At 45.2% G+C, this 15,321-nt stretch overlaps 1 protein-coding gene across 1 annotated transcript in view; it reads left to right on the top strand.

Moving 5' to 3' along the window:
* Positions 1 to 15,321, top strand: part of IFT172 (intraflagellar transport 172) — a 649,332-nt gene that overhangs the window by 553,947 nt on the left and 80,064 nt on the right. Inside the window, exon 40 of the mRNA XM_029596359.1 lies at positions 11,119 to 11,235. Coding sequence (XP_029452219.1) covers positions 11,119 to 11,235 — 117 coding nt within the window. The remainder of the gene's footprint in view (positions 1 to 11,118; positions 11,236 to 15,321) is intronic.

Raw genomic sequence — 15,321 nt, 5'->3', positions numbered from 1 at the left:
AAAAAAAGGCATCCTGATCCTGAAGTGTGCTCTCAATTGAAAGGTTTGAGGGCAGAGTTAGAGAAACTTGACATGGGGGAAATAGCGCACCAGTTAGATAAAGCTAAACAAGAATTTTTTGAGGGGCGTAATAAGGCGGGTACATTATTGGCCAGGCGCCTTAAAGCGAGAATGAGTCTTAATCAAATTTTAAAAATTCAGAATGATAAGGGGTTTATAGTCACAGAGAACACGGCTATCAGAGATTGCTTCACCCAATTTTATCAACAACTATATTCTAAGAGGCGGGATATCTCCATGAGTGGTATTCGGGAATATTTGTCCGGAATTGGTCTGCCGACTCTGGAGCAATCACAGAAGGATATGGTGAATAAGGAGATCACAGAATTTGAGGTAGAGCAGGCAATTAGGGGTTTAAAATTAGGTTTCTATAAGAAGCTGCGTGCAGTAATTACTGGGCCCCTTACCTGAGCTTTTAATCACTTGTTACATGGAGGGATGATCTCAGAACAGGCCAATAAGGCGGGGATCACGATTCTGGCCAAACCAGGTAAGGACCCTATACAATGTGGGTCATATAGGCCCATATCACTTATTAATTTAGATTTAAAATTGCTGGCCAAGGTATTGGCAAATAGATTTGGGGGGGGGGGGGGGGGCACCTACTTAATCCATCCTGACCAAACAGGGTTTGTACCTGGTAGACTAGCGGCAAATAACGTCCAAAGGGTGATGGATTTAATTTGGTGGGGACAGACGGAGCACATCCCGATGGCGCTTCTAACGGTTGACGCTGAAAAGGCATTCGATATGGTGCATTGGTACTTTTTGCTAGCCGTGTTAGACAAGATGGGGCTAGGAGGTAATTTCTCCACATTTGTACCGCAAGCCCAATGCCTGTATTAAAGTTAACGGGGGGTATTCCCAAACCTTTCAAATTGAACGGGGAACGAGACAAGGTTGCCCCCTATTGTCTCTCTTGTTTGCCCTCTATCTAGAGCCTTTAGCGGCGGCGATCAGGGCCGAAGGGGATATTCAGGGAATTCGGATGGGGGACCAAGAGTATAAGCTCTCAATGTTTGCGGATGATATCCTGTTTACAGTATCCCACCCAGGGTTGACTCTAGAACATCTGATGGACGAACTGGCTAGTTTTAGTGCAGTTTCAGGCTACCGCCTTAATGCAGATAAATCAGAACTATTAAATATCTCGGTGCCTCTGGACCAATTTGAGGATCTACGGAAGAAATTTCCGTTCAAGTTGGTGCATACGCATTTGAAATACTTAGGGGTCAAAATTGGACCTAAGCTGGATAGCTTATTTTATCTTAATTATGGGGGTCTGTGGTCTCAGATCATCCAGGATTTGCAAGCTTGGGAAAGACAGGGGTTTTCATGGTTAGAAAGAATAGCCACAGTGAAAATGAATATTTTATCTAGATTTAATTACTTATTTCAAACTTTGCCAGTTGAGATACCCATAGAAGCCCTAACTGTGGCAACGAAAATTGCTGCGTTTTATCTGGCGTCATAGACCACCCAGGGTTAGTAGAACGGTGCTTTACCTTCCGAAACAACGGGGGGGGGGGGGTGTCCCACATTTAATTTGGTATTATGTTTCTGCTCAGTTGCGCCCAGCAATTCACTGGCACACTTCAGGGAATGAAAGGAGATGGGTGAGACTGGAAAAGGACCTGACAAGGGGCGTTGAGTTGGGTAACTTCCTTTGGTTGCAAAAATCGGATAGACAGGATATTCCAACAATGGTCCCCACCGCCCATCATACTATCAAGCTATGGGATAAGTGGAAACAAAAGTTGATAGGTGATCGGCTGTTTTTTCATAGCACACCAATCTACTTTCAAAAAGGGTTTCTCCCAGGCCAATCTCAGGCGTTGGCTAGGCGATGGGTTATCGGTTGGGACATTTGCTAAAGGGTGGGGAAATTCGCACATTTGAAGTCTTGATGGAGCAATATCATATTCCTTCAACTGATTATTATTTTTATCTACAACTTCGTCATTATATGGCCTAGCCACTTGTCAAGAGTAATCTTCTCAAGGGGAAATCATTGTTTGAGGGCTTTTGTGATAAGGCGGACTATGCGTAAAGGCATTTCTAAGATTTATATGCTGCTCAATGGGGACCCTGTGACGACTCCAGCTCACCTTAAAAACTGGGAGGCTGATAGTCCAGATTTGAGTTCATCCCAGTACTGACGTGAGGGTTATTTGCGACTTAAGCAGTGTTCCATCTCAGCTTCGTTGGTGGAGCAGGGCTACAAAATTCTGTATCGTTGGCACATAACTCCGGCTAAAATGCACAAATTTTCTTCTAAGTGGGACAGCGGGTGTTGGAGGCAATGTGGGGAGACTGGCACGTATTTTCACATGTGGTGGACCTGTCCCAAAATAGTAGCATTTTGGACAGACATAGCAACCCTGATACACACAATAACACAGACATTGATAACACCGCTTCCGGCGCTGTTTTTATTGAATATACAGACCACAGAAGGGGCATTAGAGCATTTTCATTTAATTACACAAATCTTGAAAGCAGCAAAGACAGCAATTGCAATGGGCTGGAAACAGTCTGGGGCACCCACGCGACAGCAGGTACTTCAGAAACTTGCCAAGCTCAACTATTTGGAACGGCTGACAGCAGTTAGACACAAACAACTACCTAGGTTTCAGAAACGGTGGTCCACTTATGAAGCCTGGTTTGCCAGTTCCTCCCACAACCCCTGATGGTCAGGGATGTTTGTTTGTGAGGTCTAGGATGTGGAAGTTGCAATCTGGTGAATGGGCTTATTGTCCTCAGATTCAATTTACTTCAGTGGTAACAGCGGCGTAGCTCTATCTCTCATCTAGTTAGCTTGGGGAAGGGAGGGGTGAGGGAAGAGGGGATAGGGTCTCTAGAGGGGAAATAAAAAAGGTGAAAATTGTGATGTAACCCATGTATATCTATGTTAGCTTTTGACTATTTTCTTCTATTTTTGGCGTTGAACTGTTTTATTGCCAATTTGTTTATGGTATTTATTTCCAACGTGAGACTGTATTTTCACAGTGCCTTATTGTGACTTTGTGGTTATGTCTACCAAAAATCTTAAATAAAAAAAAAAAAAAGAGAACCAAGCATTCTTGGCACCTCCAGGGAAGGATATTCTTGGGAGGAAAGAGTTTCAGCGAGCCATGCTTAATGCCTGCATTGCTTCCTATCAGCTCTACATGAGCCAGTACTTGCGGGACATCTAGAAGCAGGTGCATGAGGTAGCCGAGCATTTGCCTCAACAGCAGCAGGACATCCTCATGTCGCTGTGCATAAGGGCCTGGAGTGCGGGAAACACGAGGTAAGAGCGACCTACGATATTTTCGAGATGGCATCAAGAGTTTCTGCAGCAGGAATCAGCGCCCACAGAATGGCATGGCTGCAGGCCTCAGGTCTCTGACCGGAAGTACAGGAACAACTTGCCAATGTGCTGTGTACTGGGGAGAATCAATTTGGAGATAGGATAAGGGACATAGTGGCCCAGCTCCAGGACCACCATGAAACCCTCCAACAACTCTCTGCCAGCACTCTGGACCCACCCTCCTCTTCTAGGAGGCCAGCGAGAATGGGACAGAGGTAGTCTTTCTTTCACCAAAGGAAGTATTATACTCTACCCCCTTGCTCCCATCAACACCTTCAGGGCTACCACGGCCGTCCCAGACAGCAGAGAGCTCCCAAGCACCAGCCGGAGCTTCAGTCAACGCTAGGGACATAGGGAGCATAAGCCAGTCACCCATACCCAGGTTATTGAACCCTCTGGTCGGGGGCAGGCTCCAGTTCTTCGTCAACCAGTGGCCCAGTATAACTTTGGAACAGTGGGTTCTCTCTTTCGTCCGTCAAGGGTACCAATTGAATCTATTGGGTGTCCTGCCAAATTGCCCTCCGAGCACATTTTGGGAGCCGGTAGTGTATCAGGAGATACTGCTAGTGGAGCTCTCCTCCCTTTTAATGGCCAGAGCAGTCAAGCCTGTCCCACCAGGGCAAAACGGGAGAGGGTTCTATTCCTAGTACTTCCTAATTCCAAAAAGAACAGGAGGACTCCGCCCCATCCTAGACCTAAGGGCCTTGAACAAATTTATAAAATAAAATAAATTTCCAGATGGTTTCCCTGAGTACTTTTATATCCCTTTTATGAAAAGGGGACTGGCTATGCTCCCTCAATATAAAGGGCGCATACATTCACATCAAGATCTTCCCCAATCACAGGAAGTATCTCCATTTTGTGATGGGAAAACAGCACTTCCAGTACCAGGTGTTGCAGTTTGGGCTAGCATCAGCCCCACATGTCTTCACAATGTGCCTGGCCATGATGGCGACACATCTCTGCAAGCAGGGGGGGTGCATGTTTTCCCCTATCTGGACAATTGGCTGGTCATGAGCACATCTGAGGCAGGGGCCATGAAGCCCATGCGCTTGACCATCTGGGTGTTAGAGTTGCTAGGGTTTGTCATCAACTACCTGAAGTCCTATCTTGGCCTGTTACCACATGCTACACATGGCTCAGACCAAGGCCTTCTTGCCTCATCAAAGGGCCATCACTTTGATGACCATCACAGCAGAGATTCAGCAGAGCCAGCAAGTATTAGCCTGGTTCATGTTGAGGCTATTGGGCCATATGGCCGCAACCGTCCATGTCACTCCCTTGGAACGATTACACATTCACAGAGCCCAATAAATCCTGAGGTCGAAGTGGTGCCAGGCCATGCAGAAACTCCAGGACTGCATCCAAGTCACCCCGTTTCTCCGGGACTCGTTGTCTTAGTGGCAGGTACTTTCGAATCTGGAATGGAGATCTCTTTTCAGAGTTCTCCTACCCAAATTGTCCTAACCACGGATGCATCCACCCTGGGCTGGGGAGCTCATGTAGATGTGCTCAGGAAAGCGGTTGTCAAATTAACTTCCTGCAGCTTTGGACAATCAGGTATGTGCTATGGGCTTTCAAAGATTGGCTGTCCAACAAAGCTGTCCTGATCTAGACTGACAACCAGGTAGCTGTGTGGTATGTCAACCAGCAGGGAGGTACGAGGTTGTACCTCCTGTATCAAGAAGTTGTCCAGGTCTGGTCATGGGCCCTGTCCCATGGGATGGTGCTGATGGCTATGTACCTGGCCAGGATGTGGAGAATGTGATAGTGGACAGACTGAGTAGTGCCTTCAGACCTCTCATGAGTGTTCCCTGAACCAGGGAGGTAGCAAATCGTATATTCTGCTTCTGGAGGAGCCCGGACATAGATCTGTTCACATCCCATTGCAAGAGGAAAGTGCCTCGGTTCTACTCCCTGTTCAGGTCAGAAGCAAACCCAGCCTTGGATGCCCTTGCCTATCACTGGGGCAAGGGTCTTCTGTATGCGTATCCTACGATTCCCTTAATGGCGAAGACTTTCTTGAAACTTCACAAGGTCAATTATTATTATTATTATTTATATTCTTTTCTATACCGACGTTCATGGCACAAGTCATATCGCATCGGTTTACATCAAACATCGTTGATCCTCATAGTCCCTTATTGACTGAAACAAGTCTGGTTTCTTTTCCTAAGGCAGTTGTCCATCCAGTCTAGGGACTTCCCCAGATCTTATCACACAGGATCAAGGCAGGTTGCGGCATCCCAACCTCCAAGCCCTGTCACTCATAGCCTGGATATTGAGAGGTTAATACTGCAACCACTCAATCTTTCAGAGGATGTCTCTTGGGTCCTGCTGGCTTCTAGAAAACCTTTCACTAGAAAGTCTTCTGGACTGAAGTGGAGGAGGTTTTCCGTGTGGTGTGAGCAGAAGGCCCTATATCCATTCTCCTGTCTCTCACAAAAACTGCTTGATTATCTTCTACATCTACTGGAATATGGCTTAAAAACCAACTCCATTAGAGTTCATCTCAGTGCAATTGGCGCATACCGTCATGGTCATCTAACGGTCCAACAGACTCCCTCACAGGTTTCTTGCTTCTGATATAAAAACATTTTTATTATAAGTTTTTGCCTCTACGACCAACTTCATCTCAAATTCTTTCTTCATCTGTCTTATCAATGTTTTACACTTAACTTGACAATACTTATGCTTTTTCCTATTTTCTTCAGATGGATCCTTCTTCCAATTTCTGAAGGATTTTTTTTTTGTCTAAAGTAGCCTCTTTCACCTCACTTTTTAACCATGCCTTCCTTCCACCTTTCTTAATACATGGAATACATCTGGACTGCACATCTAAAATTGTATTTTTAAACAATGTCCATGCCTATTGAACACTTTTAACCTTTGCAGCTGCACCTTTCTTTTTTTTTCTAACTATTTTCCTCATTTTATCAAAGTTTCCCTTTTGAAAATTAGTGTTAGAACTGTAGATTTACTTATTGTCCCCCTTCCAGTTACTAGTTCAAATTTGATCATGTTATCATCACTATTGCCAAGTGGCCCCACCACCATTACGTCTCTCACCAAATCCTGCATTCCACTAAGAATTAAATCTAAAATAGCTCTCACTCTCATTGGTTCCTGTACCAATTGCTCCATAAAGCAGTCGTTTATTCATCCAGGAACTTTGCCTCTAGCATGTCCTGATGTTACATTTACCCAGTGAATATTTTGGTTTAATTGAAATCTCCCACAATTACTGCTACTTGTGTCTCCCATAATTACTGCTACTTGTGTCTCGGTCCCGACCATGAACAGGCCACATGCAAAGATTGTGGCAGGATGTCTCCCCAAGCTCAATGGCAAAGAGCTGCAAAAATTGAAAGATTGAGGCAATCTGAGCCATATGCTTCATCTCCGGGGGATAAAAGATTGACCCAAATCCTTGGCCCAACTCGTTGGTGCTGAAGTCAAAGAAGCAGAAAACGACGCATCTGACACATGCCTCGGCGTCGTTGAAAACATTGAATGCCCAGACACATGCCAACGCATCTAAAAAAATAGTCAACACTGCACAAAACGCGAAGGAAATTATCAACTACAAAATACGACACAGCGCCCCAAAAATCGACGCACACTCCTGCGTCACACACCTCGGGACAATGTTTAATATCAAAAAAGGCAGTAGGGAAATCTAAGCATCTTGCAGAAATTTCTCTGGAGCATGCAGAAGATCCTGATATTAAGAACATGCCATACTGGGTCAGACCAAGGGTCCATCAAGCCCAGCATCCTGTTTCCAACAGTGACCAATCCAGGCCATAAGAACCTGGCAAGTACCCAAAAACTGTCTATTCCATGTAACTCGTTCTAGACCTCTCATGATTTTAAACACCTCTATCTATCCCCCCTCAGTCGTCTCTTCCCCAAGCTGAAAAGTCCTAACCTCTTTAGTCTTTCCTCATAGGGGAGTTGTTCCATTCCCCTTATCATTTTGGTAGCCCTTCTCTGTACCTTCTCCATCGCAATTATATCACCATCCTATTTTCAAGGCAGGAAAAAACTGTTAATATAATGGGCCAGGGCTAGCTTTACATACAACATGTAGCAAAGTAGCAGACCTCCACAAACCTTCACTGCACTGATCTGAAGCAGTAAAGGAAGCCCCTCAAGCAATTGCCACAGCAAGTCTGTTCTGCTTTGCATCTGGACAATCTTTGTCTTTCCACAGCTATCAGGTCCAGTCCAGCAGACAGATCAGTTCTCACTGCCACTCAGGACCTACTTACTAACCTCAGGGTTCCATTCTCCTACTTTTTCTGGTAACACTGATTCAAACTCCAGCCCTCAAGGCCAATTTGAATGAGCCACCATATCACAATGGCTCTGCTTCCCCAACTGGCACAGAAAGCAGCTAGGACCCTAGTGTCCACCCATGGCTTTCCAGAGCCTCAGACCTGCAATTTCCCACTTTTCAAACTAGGGCCATTCAACTCCTGAGCCAGTATACAGTAACCTTTCCATCCAGCACAAAAAGCTCCCCTTACTGATCGCTGCATCAGTGTCTAGCACTCCAGTTCAAGCTGCAGTCATGCACATGCTCTCAGGCAGACTCTCCTTCACTGACTTAGGCTTCATATAGTCTCTGAAGCAATCAGGTGGGTTCATGCCACACAGTTATGTGCACAGAAGATTCCTGCAGTTGGGGGACCAGCTTCCTGGCATATTTTACCACAGTATCACAGGCAAATATAACATGGATCTAGCATCAGGTGGCAGGACATAAGAACATAAGAAAATGCCATACTGGGTCAGACCAAGGGTCCATCAAACCCAGCATCCTGTTTCCAACAGGGGCCAATCCAGGCCATAAGAACCTGGCAAATACCCAAAAACTAAGTCTATTCCATGTAACCATTGCTAATGGCAGTGGCTAATCTCTAAGTGAACTTAATAGCAGGTAATGGACTTCTCCTCCAAGAACTTATCCAATCCTTTTTTAAACACAGCTATACTAACTGCACTAACCACATTCTCTGGCAACAAATTCCAGAGTTTAATTGTGCGTTGAGTAAAAAAGAACTTTCTCCGATTAGTTTTAAATGTGCCCCATGCTAACTTCATGGAGTGCCCCCTAGTCTTTCTACTATCCAAAAGAGTAAATAACCGATTCACATCTACCCGTTCTAGACCAATCATGATTTTAAACACCTCTATCATATCCCCCCCTCACTCGTCTCTTCTCCAAGCTGAAAAGTCCTAACCTCTTTAGTCTTTCCTCATAGGGGAGTTGTTCCATTCCCCTTATCATTTTGGTAGCCCTTCTCTGTACCTTCTCCATCGCAATTATATCTTTTTTGAGATGCGGCGACCAGAATTGTACACAGTATTCAAAGTGCGGTCTCACCATGGATTGATACAGAGGCATTATGACATTTTCCGTTTTATTCACCATTCCTTTTCTAATAATTCCCAACATTCTGTTTGCTTTTTTGACTGCCGCAGCACACTGTACCGACGATTTCAATGTGTTATCCACTATGACACCTAGATCTCTTTCTTGGGTTGTAGCACCTAATATGGAACCCAACATTGTGTAATTATAGCATGGGTTATTTTTCCCTATATGCATCACCTTGCACTTATCCACATTAAATTTCATCTGCCATTTGGATGCCCAATTTTCCAGTCTCACAAGGTCTTCCTGCAATTTATCACAATCTGCTTGTGATTTAACTACTATGAACAATTTTGTGTCATCTGCAAATTTGATTATCTCACTCGTCGTATTTCTTTCCAGATCATTTATAAATATATTGAACAGTAAGGGTCCCAATACAGATCCCTGAGGCACTCCACTGTCCACTCCCTTCCACTGAGAAAATTGCCCATTTAATCCTATTCTCTGTTTCCTGTCTTTTAGCCAGTTTGCAATCCACGAAAGGACATCGCCACCTATCCCATGACTTTTTACTTTTCCTAGAAGCCTCTCATGAGGAACTTTGTCAAATGCCTTCTGAAAATCCAAGTATACTATATCTACCGGTTCACCTTTATCCACATGTTTATTAACTCCTTCAAAAAAGTGAAACAGATTTGTGAGGCAAGACTTGCCCTGGGTAAAGCCATGCTGACTTTGTTCCATTAAACCATGTCTTTCTATATGTTCTGTGATTTTGATGTTTAGAACACTTTCCACTATTTTTCCTGGCACTGCAGTCAGGCTAACCGGTCTATAGTTTCCCGGATCGCCCCTGGAGCCCTTTTTAAATATTGGGGTTACATTAGCTATCCTCCAGTCTTCAGGTACAATGGATGATTTTAATGACAGAGAACAAATTTTTACTAATAGGTCTGAAATTTCATTTTTTAGTTCCTTCAGAACTCTGTGGTGTATACCATCCGGTCCAGTTGATTTACTACTCTTCAGTTTGTCAATCAGGCCTACCACATCTTCTGGGTTCACCGTGATTTGATTCAGTCCATCTGAATCATTACCCATGAAAACCTTCTCCATTACGGGTACCTCCCCAACATCCTCTTCAGTAAACACCGAAGCAAAGAAATCATTTAATCTTTCCGCGATGGCCTTATCTTCTCTAAGTGCCCCTTTAACCCTTCGATCATCTAACGGTCCAACTGACTCCCTCACAGGCTTTCTGCTTCGGATATATTTTAAAAAGTTTTTACTGTGAGTTTTTGTCTCTACAGCCAACTTCTTTTCAAATTCTCTCTTAGCCTGTCTTATCAATGTCTTACATTTAAGTTGCCAACATTTATGCTTTATCCTATTTTCTTCTGTTGGATCCTTCTTCCAATTTTTGAATGAAGATCTTTTGGCTAAAATAGCTTCTTTCACCTCCCCTTTTAACCATGCTGGTAATCGTTTTGCCTTCTTTCCACCTTTCTTAATGTGTGGAATACATCTGGACTGTGCTTCTAGAATGGTATTTTTTAACAATGACCACGCCTCTTGGACATTTTTTACTTTTGTAGCTGCTCCTTTCAGTTTGCTGCTGGACTGCTGCCTTAATCTCAATTTTGATCAGTTCCTAGTTAAGTTTTAGGTTGCTATGGGAGTAGGAATGTGTCTAAGTTCCTTTAAATGTATTAGTGAATTCACTATGTGTCTGGTAGTGGCCTACCGGGGTCTGATCGAATTCTCAATAAAGTGTTTTTTTGAGAAAAGGATCACACATCCCTTCTGCAATACGACATTCTAACAACCCCCCCCCCCCCCCTCCCCAAAGTAGTACCTATTCCTTTACTCCAGATTTCAATTTGTTCAAGTTCAATTTGAACTTGGCAAATTTAGTGTGCCTGAGGTTTCAGGTATACTTGGATGTTCATAAGGATTCTACCAGGAGGTAATATAACTACAAATAGAAAAGTTTTACCATGTTATATGAGATGACCTTCCTTAAACCCATTTCCTTGCCAAACATAAAATCACTTGAAAACCTTTTATGCTTGTTGGAGACTGGCACTCCATCTTCATCAGTCCACTTATCCTCAGTTGGCACAGTCTATAGAAGAGAACCCAATGTCTGCTCAGCCTTTAGTTGTATGGTTCATGCAGGGATCCCATGCATTTGCCAAGTCTCATTAAGCATAGCAAGAGAGATTTTGCCTTCTGTCTGGTGCAAGTTAACGCTCACATCAGTGCACTTTCTAGTCCTGGTAAGAATGTAATAATTTGATTTTTGCTCTTCTTGTTGTAGAGTTATAAAGTTCTTCACAAGTATGTGGCTTTGTATGCAACATACCTCATCAAGGAAGGGAGTTACGACAAGGCATTAACCCTGTATGTGCAACATGGAACACCTGCAAATTCTCAGGTATTCATAGCAACATAGCATATGAGATCATATAAGCTCATCTAATCTGCTTATTATTCAAAGTTATATTTCTGAATTTTAGAAGTGCTCATATGGTCAGAAGGATGGAGTAGTGGTTAGGCCTGTATCATGTAACGTACATTTTATTTACTTGCTCAGGGTTGAAGTGATGTTGAAGTAACACTGATCCTCTGTTGATAATAAAAAAGACAAGATCTTTCATGATAAGCATGCAAGAGTGCAGCTTTGGGACTACATCTTAAGAGCCTGATTTTCTAAAGCAATAAGATACATAAAATTGGATTTTACATATGTAAATGCACTTTACCTGTGTAAGTGTGCATTTGAAAATTGCCTCAATATGTCATTATATTGTCAATAGGTTTTACCCACATTAAATGTATTTAATGCTAATACAAAATTATTCTGAGTTGTTAAATTACAAGCAAATTATGAAAAGTTGCTGGAGAACTTTGCGAGATTGGAAGACTGAGCATTTAAATGGCAGATGAAATTTAAAATGGATAATTGCAAAGTGATGCACATGGGGAAAGGTAGCCCATGCTGTAGTTACACGATTTTAAATTCCAATTAGATGTTACCACTCAGGAAATGGACTTGGGCATCATAGTGGACAATACTTTCAAATTTTTAGTTCAGTGTGCACAGACTGTCAAAAAAAGCAAACAATGTTCCTGTACACCCAGATCAGTCCAGACTCCTGGGCTTTACATCCCTACTAGCAGATGGAGACAGAGAAAGTTTCACTGACACTGTACATAACCCAGTGTGATACCTGCAAGCCCTCAGTACTTTTCTGTCTGTAGCAGATCGTAGATGGTGCAAACCTGCAGTCTAAGAGACAAAAAAAAAATAATTTTTTTTGAAGGATGTTTTCTTCTTCCTCCCAGGGGTTGTGAGGTCCTGGTGGGGGCATCCCCCCTGGTTTGAGGAAGACGAGAAGGGGGTTGGTAACACTTCTGTAAACTCGTCTGGGCATTCCGTGGGGTAGACATATGATGGTCCAGATCCCTCATCCCCCACGAGGAAGCAATAAGACCAGCTGTCAGCTCTGCACTGCAGAAGAATAGGGATGTATTTCCTTCTATTTTGAGCAGGTGCTGGCTCTTTAAAATTTTATTAAAATTTTAAAAAAGGAACCTTGGCCTGTGTTCCTTGGCAAGTGCATGCTGTGATTTAGAGGCGGCTGAAGCGTACAGGTGTGCAGAATGGGGGTCTATAAGTCTCTACCTAATGCAAGGGTGTCCCTGGGCAGCCTGACTCTGGCTTTAAGCACGCAGCTTCACTCCACATGATATGGCGCGCAGGCGTTCTTGCCACGTTTGTGGGGGATCGTGAGCCAGGCTTAACAGAGGGGAGTCTCTGTTCGGGGTGCTGCTGTTATTATATATGTTTGTGGATCCTTGGGTGCTGTGGAGGTGACCACGCCCATGGGGAGGAGCCCTGTGAGGAGCCACAGCACTGAGCTAGACTCGTACTACACAAACACAAGTGTTTTTTTATTAAACAGCTTGAATAGAGCCACCAGAGGTGGCAGTAGTGAGGCAGTCTCATAGTTGCAGTCTCAGGGACCTCGGCAGAGGGAGCCCTTCTCTCCTAGATGTCGTCAGGAGGTTCCGCAGCAGGTCTCCCAGCGCGGAGATACTGTGGATGAGATAGACTGAGAGTTAGAGTACTCACTAATGTGTTTGCTGTTGATATGCGATTCCACCAGGTCGTAGTAGAAGGAACAGGCACCGAGGCAGGGAGAGCAGGCCCTCGAGGAGCGAGTACCTGTTCCCTGTAAGGCACCTGAAATAAAGCAGAGGGCCCCCGAGGAGCGGGTACCCAGGTTAGCATATACCCTGAAGGGCAGAGAGAGAGAGCTTCCTGCAGCAGCACGGAAGTGGTAGAGTACCATAGACAAGAACGGATTCGAGTCCTTGCTAACTCGAGGAGCTAGCAAATGAGTGAAGGTAATATACCTGGATGGCATGACGTCAGCATGAGGGAACGCCCTCGAGGTTCTCACCAAGGGTGGTACTAAGACGTGGGTTGCATGCGCGCACCCTAGTAGGTACCTGGGAGGTGCAGCCTCCCGCCATTGCTCCATAGCCGTTCCGGGGACGCCAGAGAGGTCGGCTTGTAGACACGGCGATAGCCATCTTGCCCAGGTAAGCGGGAGGAGCCGTGAATAAGGTGAGGCAAACGGGGCAAAGCTGTCAAGGACCGACTGACGCAACAGGTGCATTACATATGATGAGGGCACTTCAGAAGTGCTGCCAACATGATCCAAGTTGGCTGCAGTGTCCAGGATGCCTAAGGATTTAGCGGGTGGTGGGGTTTTTTTTACTTGAAATGGCACAATCTTTTTTAGACAATTCACGTATTGTCTAATATTCAATCCAGAGGAGGAAAAAATCCTGCTGATCTACTCTATACACTATACGCCATTCTTTGATCGTTAAGCCCATGAAGATTTATTGAGCTATATCTGTTATGGTTTCGAGGTGTTTGAGTGGATTCTTGGGTACTGTGGGAGATGACCATGCCCACGGGGAGGAGCCCCGTGGGGAGCCACAGTACTGGGCTAGACTCAGGACGCACAAACACAGAGTTCCCTGTACGTACCCGGATCAGTCCAGACTGCTGGGTTTTGCCCCCCCTCTAGCAGATAGAGACAGAGATGTTTTAAAAACAAAGCTCCGCCTTGTATAGGAGAGTGCCACCTACAGTCCGCCAGTATTTGTCTCTAGCAGATGATGGAGGTGTAAAACCTACAGTCTGGTCAGAGTCTTTATTTTGGTTTATTGAATTTAGTCTAGTCAGATTTTCTATGTACTTCCTAATTGTTAGTGCTTGTTGCTTTAAATTTCTTAAAAAAAAAAAAGGATTTGGCTTGGCCCACCTCCCAGAGGGTTGTTAGGCTCTGAGAGGACCGTCCCCTGCTGGTCTGAGGCAGCTGCCGACGGGGTTGAGGACCCTAACTATTCAGGCAGTGGGGGTGCGATACCGGGGAGCCCAGCTCACTCTACCCCACGGATCAGCACCCTGGACCACGGTAGGCTGTTTTTACTTTTATAAAAAAAAAAAAAGTTTTGACGTACTTTTTTTCTTGCTTTCACTTTGTTCGGGCAGGCTCTCTCCCTTCCTTCCTCTCATCGAGGGGTGGGGGGGTGTTTCGCCGCATTTCTGGCCTCAGGGGGGGGACGTTTTGACTTTTTTTCAGTGTTTTTTACTTCCCTCTGTCTTCCCCAATGCTGCGGACGGCCGCGTGTCGCCCGTACGGCTCTCCCACCAAAACATGTGCTCGCAGTGTTTACTGGGGAAGAGAGTTCCTCCGGTGCTGGCACAACTAAAAATACTGCTAAAAGCAGGCCCTCACGAGTTCCTTCGCCTGCAGCAGGGGAGTCTCAATTATCTCAGGATCCTTTCCCTTTGAGTGCTGTTACTGAAGCCATTTTATAGTCGTTCCGCGCTGCAGCTGCTGTGCCTATCATGGGGGAGGGGTCTTTTCCTCTTCAATTGTCTCCTCAGCCACGGCCCCCAGAAAATAGGGATTCGCAACAGCCTGCCTCTCCAGCTCCGGAGGACAGTCCTGAGGGGACTTCTGACACCTCCTCGGAGTCTTCATTTATTGTTTTTTTACATAAAGCCTTCAAGGCTAGGAAGGCAGGCAAGCTGATGGGGGGGGGATCAGATTCCCATAAGCCCCGGGCGGCTAAACGCGCTACAGTATATAAGGGGTCGGAGCCTATTCAGCCTAAGCGTCCTCTCCGCACGGGGGCTCCGCAAGCGAATACAGACTCCTCGAACCTGGATTCAGATCCTGAGGATCCGAATTGTCAACACTAGATCCCGCAGGGTGCGGATGACCCGGAGCCAGATCCACCACTGGTGGAGAGGGGCTCTCAGGCGGCTGAGGGCGATGATCCTAAGGTAGTTCGCCTTTTTCATAAAAACAAGTTGGCACCGCTTATTCCTGCTATCCTCTCTGAGCTCGGCATTGACAGCCCTCCCGAGGAATCCAAGCTCGGGAAGATGGACCCTGTCTTGTTGGGCCTGAGAGGTCCTGCTGCTGCTGCC

This window comes from Rhinatrema bivittatum, chromosome 3 (assembly GCF_901001135.1).
Source record: "Rhinatrema bivittatum chromosome 3, aRhiBiv1.1, whole genome shotgun sequence".
In the NCBI taxonomy this organism is placed as follows: domain Eukaryota; kingdom Metazoa; phylum Chordata; class Amphibia; order Gymnophiona; family Rhinatrematidae; genus Rhinatrema; species Rhinatrema bivittatum.
This window is presented reverse-complemented; position numbering and strand designations above follow the sequence as displayed.